Below are 14372 nucleotides of genomic sequence, written 5' to 3'. Positions count from 1 at the left end.
CATCATTACAATTGAGTTAATTTTACTCACTTTTTTTAAAAAATATAATATAATTTATTTAATAAAGTAAATAAAATTATACAATGGAATTAGATTTAATTATGTTTGAATGGTTCATGCTTCAAAAATACTTTTTTTCTTGTAAATTAATGAATTTGAATAATTGTTATGACTTTAGTAAGTGAAAATGTATTTTTTTCACTATGTCTTATTGTTTCTTTTTTTTTTTTAATCAATTATTCTATATTGATTTTTTTTATTTAAGTTGTATAAGAAAAAATATACATATAATATTTGGCCAAAATTTAAACAAAAATGTTTGAGAGTTATGATATTGTTCAAGAGTAGAGCACCTTAAGTGTAAAATATGCTAAAAGTTGGGTTACATTTACAATTTTCTCCAAATGATTTCTTTATTTATTTATTTTTGTCAAAGCAATTTTTCGGCTTTCAAATTTTCACACTTCGAGAATATTAGAGCTCCCTTTTCAAAAAAATTAAAAAAAAATTAAAATATATAATAATAATTTGTGAAGTAAAATATTTAAATGTAACTTTCGGCTGCAGATAATTTTTAATAGTAATAATACTTAAATTATATTTTTAAAATTTCTATAGGTGCGTTGAATATTAAATAATTATTCACATTTTTTTTTCTTATTAGTATATTTTATTAAATTTTAATGACATAAACCAATCAATGACTGCAATGTGGATATTGACTTGACACTTAATGATTAGATACTTATAAAAGTTTTAAAAATATAACTTATGTATTATTACCGTCAAAAATTAAACTTAAGCAGTTATAGTGAGATTTCTCTCACCTAGAAACTCGAGACCAAACCCCTATTTAGAGGACATGTATACTCAGATTTCCCAAAAAAAGCTGAGATGTCCCTGAGGGACTCCTCGAAGTTTTAAACCTCGCTTAAGATATAACTAGCGAGAGGTGGCGAGCATGACCGAAGTCTAATCGCATCCGAGATAAGAGAGTAGATCGCATATATCGAATATATGCGATCATCCCCCTCTTGTCCTTGTATAAACCAGGAGAACGATATTCTGTAAATGCGAGTTGGTCTTAAGAACCCTGCAGCCTTTATAATGCAATATAGACTCGCATGTCTAGGTTCTATCAGCTCGACGTGCGATGTCTACAAGAAGCGACTACCTAAGGATGCAGACATCCCAAACGTAATGATAACCCTGGGAGCTTAAACATCGGAACATGAACAGTCAACTCGCAGATGCGAAAGACGCATACATTGATGAACTTAGTAACTGTCATTCATTTATTAATGTTAACGTTGCATAGTTTTATTATTGTAATTCAATGTGTAATAACGGATTAACAATGAATGCAATCCTTGTATAACTGATCGGACACCTGCTTTGTATATAAATGGGTGATCCACCGTGAAATGGGACCTACGAATCTCTGGCTACAGTGGACTAAGCAGACCATAATCTGACTGAACCACTATAATTCTCTGTCTTCTTGTTATTTTCCAGCTTTTGTTAATTATTTCTCATTCCCAGTTGAGTACTCGCCATTCTAGGTTGAATACTCGCACTTGTCTTTCCACGTAAATTGCTTATTGTCACTAATAATATCATATAATTTGGTGTTGCGAAATTCACTCGACAACATAAGCATTAATTTACAATCGGGAATTATACTTATGTATTTACGTTGCAAATTAATAAAAAAATTCAATAAATAAAATAGTGTCATTTTTATAAGAGAAATGCTAAAGGGCAACCATGATGCGTAACACCCTTATGAAGTGTAATATTATTATTGGTGCAATTCAATATCGGGTCTTACTTATTTTAATTTAATAACATTACAAAAAGAATATTGTCAGTGGACACCAGTAGTGCCCATCACTTTCTATAAGTAAGGCCCTACCATTAATTAGCAATATTTCCTAAAAATTATTTTCTTAAATTATATAGGACTTGATACTTAATTACACTAATAATAGTATGACACGAAGAGGGTACTAGGCACCAATAGTGTCTTTTAACATTTCTCTTATAAAAAGTCACTAATCAATTATAGGAAATTATCTCATAATAGTACCAGACACCTTAATACACATAGCAATAAATCACAATAATTCACCAAAGGAGTACATTTGTAGAAATCACATCTTTTTTTTCCTTGCAAAAAAAATAGTGAAAAGAAGTGATTTCTACATATTTCACTTAAGAAATGAGGATACAATGAGAGCTAAATTACAATTTTAACCTCAATGCCATCTATGCTAGCTAAGGGATCTCTACCATGACCAACCAACCTTAAATAGCTAATAAAAGACACTAGTTCCAAAAATTAAAAAAGGGTTCAATAAATGAAGGCAAAAACATAATGTTGGTGTTTGGAAATCACTCAAAGTATACATAGTTTATAAATTATAGATTAATTTGCGGCATAAATATCTAAATTTAACTTCTAATTGTAAATAAATACTTAAGTTTAATTTTTAGCGATAATAATACTTAAATTATATTTCTGAAATTTTGTAAGTACTTAACTGTTAAATGTTAAGTTATTATTCACATGTCATTTTCTTATTGGTATATTTATACTAATTTTTTAAAAAATATAAAAATTTAAAGACTTGAACCAATTACGGATTGTCACGTGAAAATTTACTTAATACTTAACAGTCAGGTACTTACAAAAGTTTCAGAATTATAACTTAAGTATTATTACCCTCAAATATTAAACTTAAGTATTTTTTACAACTGGGAATTAAACTTAAATTTATACCGCAAATTACTTTAAATTATAATGTATATTTTAAAATACCAAGTGGTAATTACATATGATTTAATAATTTTTTTGTTAAATATAATTACTATTTTAGACATTGTGTTTTACAAAAATTACTAATTAAACTTGATGTTTTTGTTAAATGACAAATCAAATCATGTATTTTTCAAAATTATAAAAAAAAAATAGTACACTTAGCTCAATTTTCATCAAAATAAAATTTAATAATAACTTGAAGGTGTTGTTGGGAAAAACGATAAACTTCAAGTGCAGCGAAATAACAAAGAAACGAAGCAAAGCAATTTACTTAGTTTGGTAAAACTACCAAACCCACAAAGAGAGATATATTTCACTTATCACTTCAAAATTACATACACTCTCTACTCAAATTCCAATACACCCTTTGCTTCTTACTCACTCTCACCACATAACAAACTCACACACTTCTCTTTTTCACAACTCACCAATTTTTTTTCTCACACACACCTCTCACACAAAACACATATTTATAGAGTTACAAAACTTGAGTTACAAGACAACTTGGAGGCCAAGACATTCCAAAGCTTCCTTAAGAAGACTTTTCAAAACTTGACAACCAAAACTTTCCTTTTTTCCATAATTTACTTAGTTTGGTAAAACTACCAAACCCACAAAGAGAGATATATTTCACTTATCACTTCAAAATTACATACACTCTCTACTCAAATTCCAATACACCCTTTGCTTCTTACTCACTCTCACCACATAACAAACTCACACACTTCTCTTTTTCACAACTCACCAATTTTTTTTCTCACACACACCTCTCACACAAAACACATATTTATAGAGTTACAAAACTTGAGCATCAAGACAACTTGGAGGCCAAGACATTCCAAAGCTTCCTTAAGAAGACTTTTCAAAACTTGACAACCAAAACTTTCCTTTTTTCCATAATTTACTTAGTTTGGTAAAACTACCAAACCCACAAAGAGAGATATATTTCACTTATCACTTCAAAATTACATACACTCTCTACTCAAATTCCAATACACCCTTTGCTTCTTACTCACTCTCACCACATAACAAACTCACACACTTCTCTTTTTCACAACTCACCAATTTTTTTTCTCACACACACCTCTCACACAAAACACATATTTATAGAGTTACAAAACTTGGGCATCAAGACAACTTGGAGGCCAAGACATTCCAAAGCTTCCTTAAGAAGACTTTTCAAAACTTGACAACCAAAACTTTCCTTTTTTCCATAATTAATAATTACCCAAAAAAAAAATTGCAACTTTATGTATATTATTAAATAAATAATTTGAGTCAAACTCTTACAATCTCCACCTTGACTCAAATTCTCTAAACTCACAACTCAAACCATCAATAAGAGTATATATGCATCGAATTCATACTCTCGTTGAACTTCACTTGAGCACTTGTCTTCATATTCTTCAATCTTTCACTAATGTCTTCTTTCTTCAAACAACTTTTAACTGAAATTGTAGTCTTCTTCACCTTGTCACATTCCTTCGCACTAACTAAATTCCTTTTGTGACTTGACTCCACCTTCACAGCTCCACCTAAAATAGTCTTTCCGACTAATTTATACAAATTTCGCTCTTTCTTACCCTTCACAAATACCAAGCCACCTTTCTTGATAGTTATTTCACCATCTTTTGCGGAATAAACACAACCTCAAGTATCCAAAGCTCCTAAAGAGATTAAGCTCCTCCTTAATGTTGGAACATGTCTCACATCAGTTAGTGTTCTCACAACACCATCAAGCATCTTCACCTTAACAGTTCTTATTCCAATAACTTTAGAGCTAGAATCATTACCCATCAAAACAGTACATCCATCATATGCCTTATAAGTGTCAAAACACTCCTTATACGGGCACATGTGGAACAAACAACCAGAATCTAAAATCCAAGAGTCAGTTCTAAGTTTTCATCAGCTATGACAGAGAGAACATCAGAGTCACTTTCAAAGCCTTTACCAACAATATTTGTGGAATCTGATGTGCCTTTGCATTATTGATTCCTCATTGCTTCAAGATGCTTAGTCAACTCTTTACAATTCCGCCTAACATGTCCTTTTTTGTGACAATAGTAGCACTCCACTTCCCTCGAAAAGCGTGAATGAGCGCGATTGTCTCTTCTGTCATCATATCTTCCTCTCGATGTACTCCTACCACGACTTAATTCTGACATTGTCACAAGAGCTTGATCAGTATGAGACACACCACTTGGTTGCTTGATACTATCTGTCTCCAAAAGAGCAGTTGACACCTCATCTACAGTTAAAGTAGTCTTTCCAACCAAAAGTGTAGTCACTAATGTCTCATATGATTTTGGTAATGATGCCAACAAAATAATAGCTTGATCCTCTTCATCAATTTTGACCTCTACACTTAACAATTGAGTTATGCACTTATTAAATCTATTTATATGGTCCTTAATATCTTGTCCTTCAACTATCTTTAACTCATATAACTGCTTCTTTAAACATAATCTATTTGATAGGGATTTTGACATATAAAGTTTTTCTAACTTTTTCCATAACTCAGACGGACATGTTTCATTCAATACACTATACTTTATTTCAGGAGCCAAACTTAAATGAATAGTGCTTACCGCTTTTGCCTGCAACTCTTCCCAATCTTCATCAGTCATACTCTCAGGTTTCTTTCCCTGCAGTGCCTTTAGGAGCCCTTGTTGTACCAACACATCTTTCATCATACTCTGCCATAAACTGAAATTATTCTTCCTGTCAAAAAGCTCGATCTCAAATTTTGTGGAAGATACCATCTTTGAAATTTTCTGTGTTGATCTGAACCTTGGCTCTGATACTACTTGTTGGGAAAAACGATAAACTTCAAGCGCAGCAAAATAACAAAGAAACGAAGCAAAGCAATTTACTCAGTTTGGTAAAACTACTAAACCCACAAAGAGATATATTTCACTTATCACTTCAAAATTACATACACTCTCTATCTCAATCTCTCTACTCAAATCCCAATACACCATTTTCTTCTTACTCACTCTCACCACATAACAAACTCACATACTTCTCTTTTTCACAACTCACTAATTTTTTTTCTCTCACACACACCTCTCACACAAAACACATATTTATAGAGTTACAAAACTTGAGCATCAAGACAACTTGGAGGTCAAGACCATCCAAAGCTTCCTTAAGAAGACTTTTCAAAACTTGGCAACCAAAACTTTCATTTGTTCATAATTAATAATTACCCAAAAAAAATTGCAACTTTATAAATACTATCAAATAAGTAAAGAAATAAATAATTTGAGTCAAAGTTCTAACATGTGTTTATGACCAAAATAATTATTATTTTTTTGTATTTATTCCTACTAAAAGTTGACTTCAAGTTAGTTTGTTAAAAAAATAAGACACTTCAATTATCCCTAATTACATGATTGTTGTGTAATTATCTCGTTAAACAAACACATTAAATCTAGTAGTCATTTTAAATTACACTCAATTCGAATTACTCAATTATTTTCCAAACTCACCCATAAAAGACCCGAGTGAGTTTAGTTTAGGTTTTGATTTATAACCGAAAGTAATAAGTTAAAGATAGAATCTTATTCAAGTTCGTAAATAAATATATTTACATATACATAATATTGAAAAAGTATACCAATACAATTTCTATTTATTTCGGCATCTGAAAGAATTTTTTAATCAATTTTTTTTAAGATTATTTACATTGTGGTTATTGAGGACATCCTACAAAAGTTTAAGAAATTTAGAAAAATTTAACATACTAAAAATAGGGTTCAAACCGTCTTTTTCACACGCGTACAAAATAAAAGAGTCTCGCGTGCAACAAATTGTTTAAACCCTATATATTTTCAACGTGCTAAATTTTTCTGAATCTCTCAAATTTTATAAAATATCTTAAATAACTACAATATAGACGAACATAAAAAAAAAATAGACTAAAAATTTATCTCAGATGCCGAAACAGATAGGGGATGCATCGATAGACCATTTTCAAGGGGTAGATTGTAGAAGCATCCTATGGTGTTTTTATTATGTATAACAACATTGTTATGGGACACCATGGTGCATGACACCTCTATAACATATTGTCTTATAATTGGTTAGCGATTCTCTATAATCTTTATTAAATTAAAATAAGTGGTACCCGATATTAAATTGCATCAATAATAACATTAGATGCTAGACACCATAGATATCCTTTAGAAAAATGGTAAAAGACACCACTAGTACCTAGCACTCTCCTTGATGTTATACTGCTATTGGTGTAATTAAGTATCATGTCTCATATAACTTAAGAAAATAACTTTTAGGGAATATCGTTAACTAATCGTAAAACACCACCTATAGAAAGTGTTGTACACTACTGGTACCTAAGGGTGTACATCGGTCGATTTGATCAGTTTTTGCTACATTTTATTCAACTCAATATAAAAATTGTGTTACAAAAAATTAAGTACAACTCCTCCAATTAAGAAAAAAAAAATAGTAACCCGTTCAATGAAATTGGTCGGTTTGGTCAGGTTAACCCACCTTAACCGACCACTAATTATTTTTTTAAAATTTTACATTCAATTATTATATTTTAATTAATTATAACAATGAGAAAAATATATAAATTATTCAAATCAACCATCATATAAAAAACATATTAGTTTAAATTTTATATTTTTAAATTATCATATAAATTATATAATATATAAATATATAATAAATATATATATACAAATTCTCTTAATTGGGTTAGTTAGTTAAGTTAGTTCAGATTGATTAGACGGGTTGATATTATTTTCAATCTGTCTTGGACAAATTATATATACGTTGAATTTTTTGTCGAATTATCTTAGTTTAATTTAGACAGATTACTCGAGTTAGACAGTTAACAAAAATTCTACCAATACCTAATAACAATGGCTTTCAATACCTAATAACAATGGCTTTTTATAACTTTTGTGAATGTATAAAGTAAATAATAACCGTTACAAGAATCAAAGCAAATGTTCCTTATGACCAAATAAAGCACACACAACACAACACAACACAGACCAAAACTCTTTTTTTCTCTAATTTGCAGACTATTTTTGTCTCCTTCCTTTTATGTCCTTCAAAATCTTTTATTATATAAATTTATTTTCTATTATAATAACAATATTAATATTATGTTTCAAAAAAAGAAAAACAATATTAATATCAAGTTTACTTACGATGACATGCATGAATATATTTTTTATTTTTTAGAAATGGAATATATACACACATTTATACAGCTCATATACATATATATATGCATGCATATATGATATATATAAATTTGATAAAGATAAGATAGGGACATGATGTATATATATATATGGACACAATACTCATAGACCACACATATATAATAAATTAGAAATAATCAATAATTAATTCCTTTAAATATTAATTAAAAGAGTAGGTACAAAATTATATATTCATCATGTAATAATAATATATATTAATTGTGCAACAAAAATTACATTGCATTTATAAATAAATTAATGGAGCTTAACAAAAATATAAATTAATTAATAATAATAATAATATAGTTAATAGTTATTATTATTAACCTTCATCTAGTGCACCAAAAAGCCTGCAATAATAATTAAAAAAAAAATATTAATAATAAAATTAATTAATTTACCTATTTTAATTTCAAACATATATATATATTATTAATTAATTAATAATTAATTAATTAATACTTACATGAACAAATAAAGAGAAAAAGCGTTTGGGCCAATTGGGCTTTTTGAGGTTGGAGAAAAGTTGGTCGACGTCGGAGCAAACATTACCGGCGGGAGAATCGAGGAAGGCTTTCCGGCGAAGTGGTGGAGACCAAAGACCACTCTGTTGATAATCGAAATCGTATTGTGAGGCATCGAAGAATTTTCCCAGAAGCCTTTCCGATACAGATTTCGAAACCATTTGAACATTACTTGTGGTTGTTGTTGTGGTGGTTGAACTTTCCGATTCCGATGATGATGATGATGATGATGACGTGGCCGATGAGGATGATGATGAAGGTGATGATCTTGTATAAGACATTGTATATGTTATATATATATATAGAGAGAGAGATGAAGATTATATATATAATAGAGAAAGAGAGGAAATTGGATGGTTTGGGAAATGGAATATACATAATGGTCCCTTTTTATATGTGTGTTTATTGTGATCGAATATTATGTTGTTAGTAGGATCCACGTTTTCTCCAAAGGGATGGGACCCCTTTGGGTGAGGATTCTCTCTGTGAGGTTACTTCTAACGAGTTGTTTATTGGATCATATCTAATGTTTTTATTAAAATAAAATTTAATAATAATATGATATATGATAAAACTGTATACATTTACTGTATTGTGTTAGTAATTATCTTCAAGTTGATTATACTAAAAAAAAATTGTCGAAAATTAAGCTCAAGACGTTATTTTTACCATTTTAGAAAATAAAGAGTTCATTTTGTCATTTAATAAAACAGAAAGTTCAATTAGTAATTTTTACAAAACACAGGGTCCAAAATAGGGCTGAGCATCGGTCGATTTGATCGGCTTTTTTTTTTTTTTTTTTTTATATATATATATAAAAATCAATAATTCAGTTTTCGGCCTGGATTGGTGCAATCCAAAAATCGACCGACCAATCCAGAACCTATTTTAAAACCGACCGTTTTGAACCACGGTTTGGTCGGTTTAAACCGCCCAAACCAATTTTTTTTTTTTTAAAATGATCTAATTTATTCTATAAACATATTATTATACATTTTATAACTACAAACATATAAATTAATTGTTCAAAAATTAATTATTTTATTTTTTTAATTTTAATATTAATGAAATAATAATATATTATTATATATTATTAGCAACTACAATATATAAAGCAAAAAAAAAAAAAACTTAATAAATTAATATATATATATAACGGTCGGTTTATTACCAAAGAAAAAATGACCGTTCAATGGCGGTTTTAACCGTTAGTAGTTTTTTCAGTTTTTGATTCTGTCGGTTTTAGTTCTAATGGTGTTCGGTAGGTCGGTTTGAACGATTTTTTCGGTTTTCTAAATTTTATGCTCAGTCCTAGTCCAAAATGGTATTTACCCATTTTTTTTTATTTCTTTATCGTTCTGCTAACATAATGACTCATAGTTTTGTTAGAGTTTCTTGTTCTTTTCCAAATCTAATTTTCAATGGGAAATTTGTTCTTGCTGAATTTATGTCTATTTTGTTACGTGATTTATCTTCTTAATAAAAGTTTTATTTTCATAATTTTTTTGACTCTATCCCCTAATATTTGTGCCCCATTTGTGTTCATGTAGCCGTATATCGAAATCTATTTTTACTACTCTTAGAGCATCTCCAATAGAGGTGTAAATAAGTGGTGAAAAACTAAAATATAGCTCACTTAACAAAAAGTGTGCTCCAATAGTGTGCTAAAAAGTGATGTAAATTTGGTACATAGAAAATTTTGTGTCAATTTTGACACAATATTTGTTATGATGTAAAATTTACACCACAATAAATGCATTACTTTTTCATTTATATTTATGTCATTTCTATTATTTTATTAGTATATTTAACTATCACATTAAATTATAAAATATTTATATTATTTTTTTATTGTCTTACATATTAAAATAACAATTAAATTGATTATAAAGTTATTAGATTTTTTTTAATAAAACATTAATTAGATATTAAATTGAGGAAATTACATCAAAATTTTGCAATTGTGCATTGGAGCACAAAGCTAAAATTTAGTGTAAATTTACCACAAAATTATTTTTTGTGCTAAATATTTATCTAAACAAGGCCCATACAAGCCCAAAAATAAAGCCCATTAGGCCCAATATGACTACCTCACCTCTGTCTCAGTCTTCTCCCTCACATGGTGGTAATGGTGGAAGAAAGAAACTTAGCTATGGAGAACCAGAAACCCAAACCCGCCATTGTTAACACCTCACCACCTCAATCACCATCACCATCTACTTCGGAGATTGCTCTAGTCCATTTGATTTGCGCCATTGGAATAGCCATATCCATTTCTCTGACTAAATATCTTCACTTCATCACTCTCATTTCTCACCCTTCCCAAACCCTCCTCCTGATCTGGGTTAGTACCTTTCCTCTCAATTTGATTTTAATTAGGTTTTGTTTTTTTTTGTTCTGTTCTTACTCTATTTTTTTTTTGTTTAAAGGTGATTCAATGCCCAATTGTGATTATTCTCTACAGTCGTTTTAGACAGAATCGTCAACAATGTTCGGTGAGCTTTCTGTTTTAGTGTTTGGTTATTGGGAAAATGTTGGAAAATGGCAGAAAGTTTTGATTTTTGAAGTTAAAGTTGAGTGTTCATTATTGGTTGTGCAGTTCTTCAGAGCTGTTTTGCGTGGCATTGTAGGAATTTTTGCTGGTTAGTTCATATAATCATTTCATTTCTAAATTATGTTAATTATGATATGTTATTGATGTTAATGTTGTTCATGTTTTTATCTATGGTTTTCTCACATTACATATTGGACAAAAATATGTAAAAGAAATTTGATTCATATTGGTGGAATTCGACAAACTAACAATCTTAAATAGTAAAATTTGTAAGGTCACCCATCATAGTTTTTTCGTAATGGGCTATCAGAAAACAAGATGTACTTTGTTGATATAGATAGTACCAATTAATCCATTTAAGCCTACTTGATATTTCCCGGGCGATATGGAATTGCATAGCTTACCTGGTATTTCCTTTTACGGATCACGAGACTACTGACTGTCACAATGATAGTCTTTTTATGGCCGCAGAGTCTAATTTATGTCACACATGGTTATCTTTCTAATAAAATTTTTGTAAAGTTATTTCGCTAATAAAGTCTATTTTTACAAAACATTCTTCATATTGCTTATTATGTGTAGCTTCATTACTATTATAATAATCTTGTTACAAGTTCAAATTAAAGAAAATATGAGAAGAAGTTGTTCTACAATGTTCTTTTTTTAGTTTGGATTCAGATATTCATGAAAGTTCATACATTTTTTGTTGTTGTTCTTCTTCATGATATTCATGGAAGTATGCTGTCTATTTGTTCATACATTTATGTTTCTGCCTTTCTGTTTTTTGTTGTAAATTGTAAGCTTTGTGTTGTTTACTCTGTAGGGGCTCTGGTTAATGCTTTTGTAGCCATTGCTTTGGGCGCACCGATAGGCGAAAAGTATGTAACTTACAAGCTTGGCATGCTATTCTTTTTAGTGATTAGCTTATCCATGATTTGATTGTAGGAAATCACAGTTGAGATTGGAATGTTAATAAGTTCACAACTTTCTTTCAACCCATTATTATCTAGATTTGGTCAATTATATATTTGAAGGATTTGAGCCTTGTCCTGAAGTTTAGCAAATTTGCTCTGAAGTTTTGGCTTAAGTATTTAATAGTGGTGTCCTCTCTCAACACTGATTTTTGTTATGCTTCAAATTATAGAGGCAGAAAAGCTTCCTGGTCTTTCATTTGATCTGTGTGTTACTTAGTTCTTTCTTTTGTTATCAAAAGCTGTGTTATGATTGTCTTTCTTGATGTAGGTATATTTCGAAGACTGTTAATTGGTCTATAATGATGTCATTGTTCACGGTACATAATTACTCGATATTCTTTTGATCATGATATGTATTCAAAATAATGTTTCAAGATGAGACATTACATGTTGGCTTTCGATACATCTAGTAAAAATCTTTTGTTTTACAGGTTGTGCCCGCAGCTTCGGTGTTTGGTTCATCGTGGACAGATTGGCAGCGCATATTTGCTAATACAAAGTGAGTTTCATCTCATATTTAGTACTATGCGACTTGCTCGGTCATTTTTACACGAATCAGTTTCTTGCTAACCGGCAATTGCCTTTGCATTTAGAGAATTTTCTTCTGCTATTTGCTGCTGACATAAAATTTAATCTATGAATATGCAGACCAGTTGGACCTATAGATTATATGATTTGTTTACCAGCACATGGAGCTGTAATTGGAGCATGGTTTGGGGCTTGGCCTATGCCACTTGACTGGGAAAGGCCTTGGCAGGTACGCATGCTATAATCGAGTTTTTATACATGTGTGTGAAAATAACAAGCGGGGTAGCTCAAATGGTCAGACTTGTGATTTACAATCTCGCATGGTATGATAGTAACTGCTATAGTTTTCCACTTCATAAGTATTGTAGGATTTGGCAAATTTCGAAGTTGGGCTTAAGTAAGTGAGTTTGCAAGACTTTTAAGTATAAATAAAATAGAATAAATAAGATTTGTCTCCCCCAAATTATGACTTTGTAGAGTTGCCTCTAAACCTTTTTTTTTGTTGCAAAATTTTTTCCCTGAAGTATTAAAATCGTTTCAAATATTTCCTTTTACTTACATTCTGTTGTTGTATGTCACTAAATTGAATTTTGGGTAGTTTTAAGTTCTAAGCCATATAAGCGAATTGTTTTAAAAAACGAGCAGAATTTAATTGTAGGGGAATATTTGCAACAATCTGTATAGTTCGGAGAATTTTTGGAACAAAAAAAAGTTCAGGAGCAAAACTCTAAAAGGGTTGTAGTTTAGGAGATTTTTCGTTTACATAGTTAATCAATAAAATATTGTAGGACACTACACACACATAAAGACAAGGTTATTTTCTATTCATAGTTTGTTTAGTTTATGTGATTTGTTAAGGTCTGAAATGGTATGTTAACCTGTAGGAATGGCCTATATGTGTGAGTTATGGAGCTATATCTGGATACCTTATTGGAATGGCGGCATCGTTCTTATTTGTACTTGTACGTCGCACATTGCATCATACGAAAACAGACTAACTAGTAAAATGTTCTTTTAGAAAAAAGAAAAGAGAGGAAACAACACAGTGGAGAGGAGTAGAAGTAATCTTACAACAACAACAACACTGAGATCATAGGGAAATTTAGTTGAATGTAGTTAAACATAAAATGTTTGTTGCCTTTTGTGCTGGGCTTTGTTATAAATTGTAACTTGTTGAATGTGGAATTTCTCACTCACTTATTTTGTTTCCTCTTGGTCCATATATTGTAGCTTTGTATATGTGAAAGCTAGAAGAATTTGATTACTTTTGAGTACAAAATTTTAATTTTTCTATCTAGTTAGAAAATCGATATCAATGTATTTATGTTTTTCAGAAAATGTGTATGAGCTAGGAAAGGTTCCTTCCTTTTTCTTATTTTTTTTCATAGCGTAAAATAAGAGTACAGCTGTTACACTATGAAATAGTGTAGGGGCTTATTAGTAAATTGAAAATAGTGTAAAAGTCTATAAATATGTAATTGTATAGTTATTGTGTAATATGGATTGAGAAAACAGAATTTTAGTTCAATTGGGAGATTGAAATTGTCTCAAAGAATGCATTTCGAAAATTTGTCCTGTCTCGAAGAGAACCCGATACCTAACAATAGCTTTGAAGAATCTATCAATGCAAGGCCATTTGATTGTATAAGGTTTACTTAGTATCTAATGGCTATTTACATTACTTTTCCTATAATATATTGGGATCAAAACATTTTATATCAATTA

At 30.0% G+C, this 14372-nt stretch overlaps 2 protein-coding genes across 2 annotated transcripts; one reads left to right on the top strand and one right to left on the bottom strand.

Moving 5' to 3' along the window:
- Window positions 1–8264: 8264 nt before the first annotated feature.
- LOC115697975 (uncharacterized) lies at window positions 8265–8977 on the bottom strand. The gene is made up of 2 exons (XM_030625151.2): window positions 8534–8977; window positions 8265–8417 (listed from the first exon to the last, which is right to left on the bottom strand). Exons 1-2 carry the CDS (start codon window positions 8870–8872, stop codon window positions 8397–8399), a joined length of 360 nt encoding a protein of 119 aa, XP_030481011.2. The 5' UTR covers window positions 8873–8977; the 3' UTR covers window positions 8265–8396.
- Window positions 8978–10690: 1713 nt separating this feature from the next.
- Window positions 10691–13942, top strand: LOC115696880 (PIGF/3-ketodihydrosphingosine reductase fusion protein). The gene is made up of 8 exons (XM_030623767.2): window positions 10691–10935; window positions 11021–11086; window positions 11191–11233; window positions 11969–12023; window positions 12388–12436; window positions 12551–12618; window positions 12768–12876; window positions 13532–13942. Exons 1-8 carry the CDS (start codon window positions 10711–10713, stop codon window positions 13643–13645), a joined length of 729 nt encoding a protein of 242 aa, XP_030479627.2. The 5' UTR covers window positions 10691–10710; the 3' UTR covers window positions 13646–13942.
- Window positions 13943–14372: the final 430 nt, after the last annotated feature.

The sequence above is a fragment of the Cannabis sativa genome, chromosome 7, assembly GCF_029168945.1.
Source record: "Cannabis sativa cultivar Pink pepper isolate KNU-18-1 chromosome 7, ASM2916894v1, whole genome shotgun sequence".
NCBI classification, from domain to species: Eukaryota; Viridiplantae; Streptophyta; class Magnoliopsida; order Rosales; family Cannabaceae; genus Cannabis; species Cannabis sativa.
This window is presented reverse-complemented; position numbering and strand designations above follow the sequence as displayed.

Excerpts from the sequence above, each read along its gene's own strand:
- LOC115696880 (XM_030623767.2), top strand. The coding sequence starts at position 10,711 with ATGGTGGTAATGGTGGAAGAAAGAAACTTAGCTATGGAGAACCAGAAA. Across the intron at positions 10,936-11,020 it reads AAACCCTCCTCCTGATCTGG|GTGATTCAATGCCCAATTGT; the intron begins GTTAGTACCTTT and ends TTTTGTTTAAAG. Across the intron at positions 12,619-12,767 it reads CGCATATTTGCTAATACAAA|ACCAGTTGGACCTATAGATT; the intron begins GTGAGTTTCATC and ends ATGAATATGCAG.
- LOC115697975 (XM_030625151.2), bottom strand. The coding sequence starts at position 8,872 with ATGTCTTATACAAGATCATCACCTTCATCATCATCCTCATCGGCCACG. Across the intron at positions 8,418-8,533 it reads TTTTCTCTTTATTTGTTCAT|GCTTTTTGGTGCACTAGATG; the intron begins GTAAGTATTAAT and ends TTATTATTGCAG.